General features: G+C 29.9%; 1 protein-coding gene across 1 annotated transcript; it reads left to right on the forward strand.

Moving 5' to 3' along the window:
- Positions 1 to 1,017: 1,017 nt before the first annotated feature.
- Positions 1,018 to 6,166, forward strand: LOC123693619. The gene is made up of 2 exons (XM_045638803.1): positions 1,018 to 1,308; positions 5,905 to 6,166. The coding sequence occupies exons 1-2, from the start codon at positions 1,117 to 1,119 to the stop codon at positions 6,043 to 6,045; spliced, it is 333 nt and encodes a 110-aa protein (XP_045494759.1). The 5' UTR covers positions 1,018 to 1,116; the 3' UTR covers positions 6,046 to 6,166.
- The last annotated feature ends 3,124 nt before the right edge of the window (positions 6,167 to 9,290 follow it).

The following is a 9,290-nucleotide window of genomic DNA, read 5'->3' on the forward strand; positions in this document are numbered from 1 at the left end:
CTATAACCTAATATATAGCCTATAACCTTCCTCAATAAATGGCCTATCTAACACCGAAATAATTTTTCAAATCGGACCAGTAGTTCTCGAGATTAGCGCGTTCAAACGAAGAAACAAACAAAGGCTTTATAATATATATTAGTTTAGATTTACCTGATACTGAATCTGAATACTTACTTTTTTTTCTTCTGGTTGTTCCCTTATCACATTCTATAAATAAGCACTATACGTACACTTGTCATGACAATAAAAGGGAAAGTACCTTTCGGGACGTACCGAATTTCCTTTCATCTATAACATATTCGAGTCAATATATGAGACTAAGGTAGTTTTATTTTTGTGCTTTAAAATACTGGAACGAAAATAATAAGATATTGGTAAATATGATCTAAGAGTTATAGCAATTAATTACTTTTAGCACTACCTATATGCAAAGAAAATAATAATTTTAATAGCATTTTGATTATGATCTATATATACATTTTAAGAAACAGGTACATTGGTACTTACATAATATGTTACTGATGCAATTTATTCTTTTTTGAATAAATTCATTCTTTTTTTTCAATTATAAGATTTGGAGGGGGGTAGCTGAATTATAATTGAACTTCCCGTCGCATTTTTTTTTAGTTAAACACATTAAAAAGCAAATTGGTAACTATCTTTACGTAGTTTTAGTAATACTTTATGTACTTAAGAAGTACTATGTAATTAAGTTATTGCTGCAGATTTGCTTGATTAATTTACTTATACTAATTACTCATATTATATATTATATTCTAATTTTGGTAACTATATCTTCTTATTTATTTTTTATAACATTCAACGTTAAATAATAAAAAATAGAAAAATAATCAAACACAAGCTTACATAATTTAACATTAACACAAATCCCTTTTTAGAGAACGAGGCTAAAATGAATACTCAGCTAGGTATATACTTGCCACGCAATACATATCGACCCTGTTAAATCATTTGATAAGTTTTTTCCGCTTACTCATACGATGCGGTAAACAGGCTCTTAGTCAACATTTAAGAAATAATCCAAGTCAGTTAGCTGGCATACGCGAACGAGCTCACACAGTTACATAATTATACATCAATCAAATAATCAAAATGAAAATCGCGTCGATTTTGTTCGTTGTTATGGTGTCGTGTATTTGCGCCAGTTACTGCAAGGATCTGATAGTGGGAACCAGCTTCAATCATAGATTAGTGTGGCAAGAAAAGGCAGAATATAATGCTATACCGTTGAAGAAGAGGGTTAAGGAGGTGTTCTTTTCGGATCCAGGACAACAGATCATTAAGGTAAATATATCTATAAACGTTTTGACATTGATAACTAGAACGTGTGAATAATAAAAACGAGTATTAACTTAAACGGAGTACATAATATATATCATTGGGGGCAAAAGGCAATAAGTTATCTTGTACTTTATTGTATAGAGCTATCTTAAATGATTTAATAGTTATCTAAAAATCAAACATCTCATTAAATATGATGATAGGATGATGATAGGTATAATTTTAAAATAAAAGTATACCTATCTTTAAATATGAGATAACGATTTATTTACTTTATTTCTTCTTTTGACCACGGATAATAAAATACGATTTTTACTATGCTATATTGTATATAAAAACAAAAATCGTTTATGACGAAAGCTCTAACTTAAAAAAACTAGATTTAATTAGGTCCCGCAAATTCACTTTTTTATTTACCTACCTACATAAATTTTAAAGGTATGGCTAGCCTTGAACGCTTTTAAAACCTGCCTTGCATGACAATACAAACAATAACCCTATTAGGAATTGTTTACATTTTAAGTCATCTACACTGTACAATGTACATACCTGTGAATATCTCTGATAGTTTGTGATTGATGTCTATTGTCATATTATTTATCAGAGACATTTCACACATTAAACAGTAACCATTTTTTGAAACGTTTAAAAAAATCGTTAAGTTTAACTCAATGTCAATGCTCATTGCTCATTGTCTACTATTGGCACAAATAAAATACCTAATATAAGCCTAATATATTATACTATCAAAACAATTGCTATACGTTTATGTGGGGAGAAGGTAGGATAATATTTCATCCATAACAATGATGACCCGAATGACGTAGTGTTTAGTAGGCGCATGGTAGGCGCAATATTGTAGTAAACGTTTTGGATTCGGAACTTACCTAAACTGTAATTATTTTGGGACTGCATATGTGAAAATATGTCCAAAATATTAAATGCATTTTCAATTTCTTTGTATTATATTCTAATTATTGTAAGATAAACTAAGCTCCACTTTACCTTACAACTACTTTATAGCTTGTCATATAAATGCGCCTCTCTTGTTACAATATCGTTTACAACAAAGAGTGGATTAACAGAATTACTATAATTCACAGGGAAACCTTATATTTTCCTGAGTATGAAAAACTATGCTTATAAATTAACATCTATTTATTATAAATTCACAAACGAAATACTAAAGGTTAGAATTTATCGCACAAGTTCATAGTTCATACAGAAAGGTAAATCAACCATTATATATTTGCACAGCGTATGCAGAAGTCACAGATGATTACATTTGAATTTGAATTAATTATAAAATAGCCCACAACTATTTGTCCCATGACCTACATATTATAATCGCCAATTAAAATAGACGCTATCATTGAAATTGTTGCTTTGCCCGAAACTCGATGTTTGCACATGAAATGTGTGTACTCTAATTTTGTAATTAATACATATTTAAGGTGCAATTATTATTATATTTATTGCTTTATTTAATTAAGTAACGTAGTGAATTTATAGCGCGACGGGTGTTATAAAGGAGGTATTCTCATTAAGATATTATTATGACTATGAATACCTAATTTTTAACACATACGTTTTTCGGAGCACATTTCTCGTAAGGCATAATAAAGTTTAACAACAATAAAATAGGAGTATTCATACTACTCTGCACTCATAACATTACCTATACATGCTTGAATAATCATAATTATTTAAATGCAGCATTCGCTAGTGGGTTTTTGCTTATGTAAGGTAGTTATTCTTATTTAAAATAAAACAATATCACTAGAACTAGTTTTACTTAGGTAGATATATATATATTTTATGTCACAGTAATGAAATTTTATAAAACACACTTTCTTCTACCTAATATTTACTCAGTAAAGTTAGGTTAATCAATGGAAACGCTTAATTTTGGAAAAATATTTAAGTATATTTCATTCATATTTAATAAAAACAATGTCAAGTGAAAACATTATTTACCTTTGGATTTCTTACTAAATGTTAAAAGAACATACTTTTCTGGCATAATAATAGAACGAATAAAGAGCCAACATAACAGATTCTTAACGATAAAGAAAAGAGCCACTACATTATACTACGATTAACTACTTAAGAAGAAAACCTCTTTACGCCTGACTGAATAAGGCCTCCCTAGTTGTTTGTGTAACAATTTTCTTATTCATAAATATTTGTTTTTCATCTTAAAAATTGCATTTCAAAGTTCTATGTGGGCGGCGAAATGTTTGTGGAAGTTCATTGAGTTTCCGTGGACAATTTTCAAGTACAATCGACTGGCTGAGCTCCACACCGAAAGTTTCCTCGAATATCGCTTGTGGTGAATACCCGACCTCAAGTACATAAACTAGTATTTTGATTGCGTAGTCAAAAAGCCAATAGGCACAAAGACAAATAATCAAAAAGATTCCCTAGCCAAACAATATTTTACGCAAAATAACTTTGTAAATTACAAAACTTCGGTCGGTGCTGAACCGATCTTTTTAGGGACAATTGCAAATATATCACTCAATATAACATACAAACCCAGATGTAAATAACAATTTAATTATTTTACTAGCGATCAATATTCTGTATTATATCCAACTTTAAAAACATAAGATAGCGTATCAAATCTCAATAGTATACATAAGTCAAATATTAGATCGCAGATTAGATGTTATTGACATTCATGTCACAGTTTCCAGTAAGAGAATATAGCAGTATCTAGCTCGCCCCGGCTCACTTGCCACTGGGCATACTTTTATCTGTTAATTTTTGAAATTTTGATAATTTTATAGTTTTCTGAATCCAAACGAAGACAAATCCAACATCGAATAATCATTAAAATCTAATCAACTATTGTTAAGATTTAAGCGGTGTAACAGATCTTTATTTTATATTATATTAGTATGTCTATAATTTATAGACATACTCCAATGTTTATTGTTGCCGCTTATTAGGACAATTTTAAATGTTTACACCGTTACATATGTATAAAAGTCAGAATAAGTTCCGAGAATTTTGTTTGCTTAAATTCATCAAAGCATACAAATTAATAAATACCTAAATAAAATTATGAGTATAAAGCGAAATAAAGTAGCGAGTTGGTTGTAAACACACGCAATGGCAGAATCCAGTTACTATAATTAGTAATCTTAATAGACTTTTTAATTTAGGCAATTACAGTTCGAATATTCAAAAGTGCCTATGCCAATATGATTATAAAATTAATTTCCGGAACTCTTCTTCGGTAGAGAACTTATCCCTTATGTTTTTGTTGTTGTTAAAAGCGTGAGACAATATCTTAATTTAAATCTGTTCGACTTATGGATTCCCCGTAATATGCAATCTTAACAATTAGATTATTGGTACACAAAAGGTTACGTAGGTTATCTTATACATTGATAACACTCTATATCTCTATTTTAAGTTAATTTAGAAATATCTGAATCAAGAGTATGAAATATAATGAATTTTCTTGCATACATTTTGAATTTTATTTGTATCCGTAGATTTTAATTAAGCTAGTAATTATCCATTCTCAAAATTAGTTTCAATAAACAATTGGGTTATATAATTATTATCTTTTATCTACATACACTTACATAGGTATATTATTTTACTTATTAGTTAGGCTTAATGTATTATCAGAATGAAAAGAATCCAGGCTAGCCTCTTACAATAAAACTCCGACAAGCTCACCATTCGAACAAGGAGGCAGTCCAATAAATGTGAATTAGAACCTTTGTTTTATCGTAGAATTCGTATTTAGTGTTAGAGAGAAATAGAAATTAGAAAATAAACCAGAAGCAAGTTCTAGCATTGAATAGAAAGCGGTTTATTTCGCAAATCCGTTGCTGGTCTATTTATTATTGAGCTATACACATGAAATTGATGTCAGAAACAATCCTGGAATTACTAGCAGTTATTAGAGATTTTTGGCGCTCATAAAAATGTTTAAATTCCTTGTCATCATTTTTTCTCTGGATATTAAATAATAATAAAAAACTACCTATCTGATACAAAAGGGCAACAGATTAATTTGTTCCCCGTAGGTACATACTACGTATTCGTTATATTAATGACTAGCTGCTCCGCGCGGTTTCACCCCCGTGACTCCTCTCCCGTTGTTCGTGATGATATATAGCTTATAGCCTTCCTCGATAAATGAGCTATCGAACACCGAAATAATTTTTCAAATCGGACCAGTACCTAGTTCCCGAGTTTATTCAAACAAACAAACTCTTCAACTTAATAATATTAGTATAGATGTGTATTACGATTTAGCAATGACCTCGCGAATAGCAATGACCTGCATGAATGATCCTATATAATATACACACAATGCGAAGCCAAATTGAATTGAAACGACCAATTTGGGCAATTTATTTAATCTAATGTAGAGCATATAAATTATTTTTAATGATGTTATGTATATATTTATGGGGATAATAATTATTTGTTCAATTTATTTACATTTTTGCAAAACGTACCGCATCTCATATTATGTTCCGTTTCATTTCATCTCCTTAGCAATTATGTACTTCTTTAACAGGTGTGTTTGTTTCTTTGAAAGAATAATGAATACAATTTCGCAATTTTCAGGGTATTATCGCTCGGGACTTGGATCACACGGAGGCAATAGCAACTGTAACTGCGGGAGGCGTTGGCCAACCTTTTGCCAACATCAGACTGAAGAGTGAACGTGGATCTGGCCTTAACTACCAAATAGAAATATACGTCTAGAGTCACTAAGGTTATCATAAATTAATGTATTAACTTGTAAATTCTCTTACTGAATTGGCAAACTTCAATTTACTTCCGTAATATTTTTTAAGTACCTACATGTATGTATATGAATAAAATTAATAGTATAATAAAATTATTAGTAATAACCTTATAAAATTACCTGCCTATTTAAATTACGAAATTAAGAGTTGAATGTCGTTTGACACGTTTTATTATTATATGAACTATTAGATACAACTTGCTCGACCCGACTACACCCGAGTAAAGTACTTTCTTTTTATTCAAGTTTTTCAAATTTTCTCAATAGAGACCAATCCAGCAAACCCAAGTCTATAAATTCCAGACAGCTTTTCTTGAGTTGTAGATAAGTGACGTAACTAACCCGACTATCTTTTATATACCTTTTATAGTTACTGGTTGTAAGATTTGTATGAGTGGGTAAATTTTCAGAGAAAATATCTGAAAACGGGATTTTTTGTGGACGTAAAATTATCATAAAAGGATACATTACACACGTCACAATAACATAAGTATCTATAAACTAAAACAATGAGTCTACTAGCCCTACTTTCAAACAAGTAAGGAACAACTAACTATATCATGTGTACTGTAAAGTTATTAGATGTAGACAAACACAAATTTTACCATTTGCGGTTTATTCATACTGCAAACAACAGTTGGAAGTTCTCACAGACATTAGCATTTCAAAGTGAACACCTAGGCTGAATTCACAGATCAAGTTTACGTGCTAGTAGGTAAACGTTTCCACAAACTATTTCTAACATCAAAAGTACCAAGATCCCATAGCCGCACTTACAAGGTGAGATTTACTTCCGAAGCCTACATTACGAAAAACGTACCTATCTAGGTATAAACTAAAAACGCTTGAAAGTCTGATAGTATTGTAATATTTTATATCAAACTTACTATTTAATTTTTTAATCTCTATAATTTTTAATGAGTCTATTCATTGCATTTTGCACGATGTGATTACGGTATTACAGCTATTGAATAAATGATTAATTAACTTATTGACAAAATAACGTTTTCAATTTACTTCAAAGTAGGTATCTCAATACACAGCAGATAAAAATACATTTCTGTATCCGTCATATTTATAAATAAATTATTTATAAGCACTCAGTGTGCCCAGTTTCTGAAGCTTTTTTTCCATGAATTCAATCAATTCAATTGGCAATCCCTATCGCAAATGTACACATTGAGGGCAAATAACATCAATCGTGTAGAAATAAATTAATAACTTGCATTGTTCGAATCAAGGAAATTTTTCAGCAATTGTCATTTATTATATAGAAAATAAGTAATAACATAACATATTTGTTAACGGTCTTTGATATGGTTTAAGGTTTATAGTTACAATTTTTTTTTTACTTTTAGGTGTGAAAGGAATGTGATTAACGTGCATATAATATGTAGGTATGTCAATCCTGTTAAAAAAAATCTAGTAATCTTTTTATTCTTTATTGCTATCCAGAATTCCGAATTCTGTATACATTCCATCTAAAAGTTCAATGCAGTATCTCCCAAGCAAATAAGACATTCTATTATTGCTCAATGGCGATCTTAATTTAAATGCAAATGTACACCCACGGAACGGCCTCGTCACACAAAAAACTTGGACTTGAGAGACAATTACGCAGACTTCCTGTTAAGGGCAAGAACAGGAAAATTGGCTGTAGTGGACATGTCATGACGGAATGTATAATCCATCCTGCCAAACCGTATTATTACCTATTTTATTTGAACTGTCTTTGCACGTTAATATGAAGTTTCATTTAAAAAAGAAAACAAAATAAGATCAAAAAGGAAAAATAATGAAACGTACTAAAAGCTTTTGCTTTCTAAAAGTTTTCGTTTCTAGTTATCTTCGCAAAAGGCGCAAATAAATAAAACAAAATACGATATGAGAAAAATGTTGTTTCATCCGATTCTGTAATCCTAATAAATACATAACTTGACATCGATAAACTAGCGTGATATGGCCATGAACTAAATTCATGTTAAAGTAACGTACACTGTAAATGTTGATTTCTACAATTATTATAATAATTGTTATAGTTGATATTATATCAGATTTATGAAGTTAGGTTTATAGATATACAATATTGGAATTAAAATCAATTTTATTTTAATGCTCCGAAAAATTTAATAATAGCGCAAGTAATTTGATTTTGTAGCATCAGCATTAAAAGCGAGTGACCACTTTATTTTTTCTAAACAACTATTTTGCATTATCAGCTGTATAATATACCTATTACATTTGATAAATTGGCATAAACGATATAATATTAAACTATACCAAAACATATTCAAGAAATTCTCATAACAGATGCTTTGTTAGAAAGTTGATTTGAAATATTGAACGCTTAGCCTATATTGCTCATACAAGGAAAATAATAAATGATACAAATAAATAATAGCCCGAATTTTTTTGATAAAGTGCCCCTTTTTAGTAAACAGGATGTACAACAACTATTTGTTCCTGTATTTTCTCCGCAATATTGTGCAGGAAATTGTGGTCTCAGTTGTATAAGTATTGAGTAATAACTAGGAATAATAGAAGGTATATAATAATTCCAAATCCCTTACAAAAAATTGTGAGATAATACATATGAAACAATTTATTCAGTACATACCTAACATACAAATAAAACTTAAAATTACCATGTCTACTAATGTTTTTAAAAATAATGAAAATATCCACTAACATTAACAATAATTAATAGTAATTTATCAAAAATAAAGAAGTACAACACATCTATTAATAGGTTAAACATAAATTTTGTTATAAAGACATTGAATCAAATATTCGCGAAATTTTAAAACGTAAAAAAAGAACAAAGAAAGAATTATGTGTCCTATACACAAAAGGCGACCTCATCGTTTCAAGAATGCAGGAAAATGTGTTTACTTATTCAATTGAATGTTACACGTGAATAACATATAGGTACCTTACATATCTACAAGCAGGTAAATCTGTGTGTCAAGCTGTTGACTATTCGGAGCGAGTTTAATTTCCTGGCCTGGAAATTACTGACGGTAATGAAAACGCGAAGGTTCCCGGAATAACATCCGAACTTAAAATGTCACATTCAAAATTCCTTTCAATCCCCTTTTATGACCTTTATTTAGTAAACAAAACATACGTTTTCATTAGAAAACGTTGATATAGTTAGTACATAGGTACTTAGGTCTGTTGCTATACAATTATTGTCCTTACG

This window comes from Colias croceus, chromosome 8, assembly GCF_905220415.1.
Source record: "Colias croceus chromosome 8, ilColCroc2.1".
Lineage (NCBI taxonomy): Eukaryota > Metazoa > Arthropoda > Insecta > Lepidoptera > Pieridae > Colias > Colias croceus.

Excerpts from the sequence above, each read along its gene's own strand:
- LOC123693619 (XM_045638803.1), top strand. The coding sequence starts at position 1,117 with ATGAAAATCGCGTCGATTTTGTTCGTTGTTATGGTGTCGTGTATTTGC. Across the intron at positions 1,309-5,904 it reads CAGGACAACAGATCATTAAG|GGTATTATCGCTCGGGACTT; the intron begins GTAAATATATCT and ends CGCAATTTTCAG.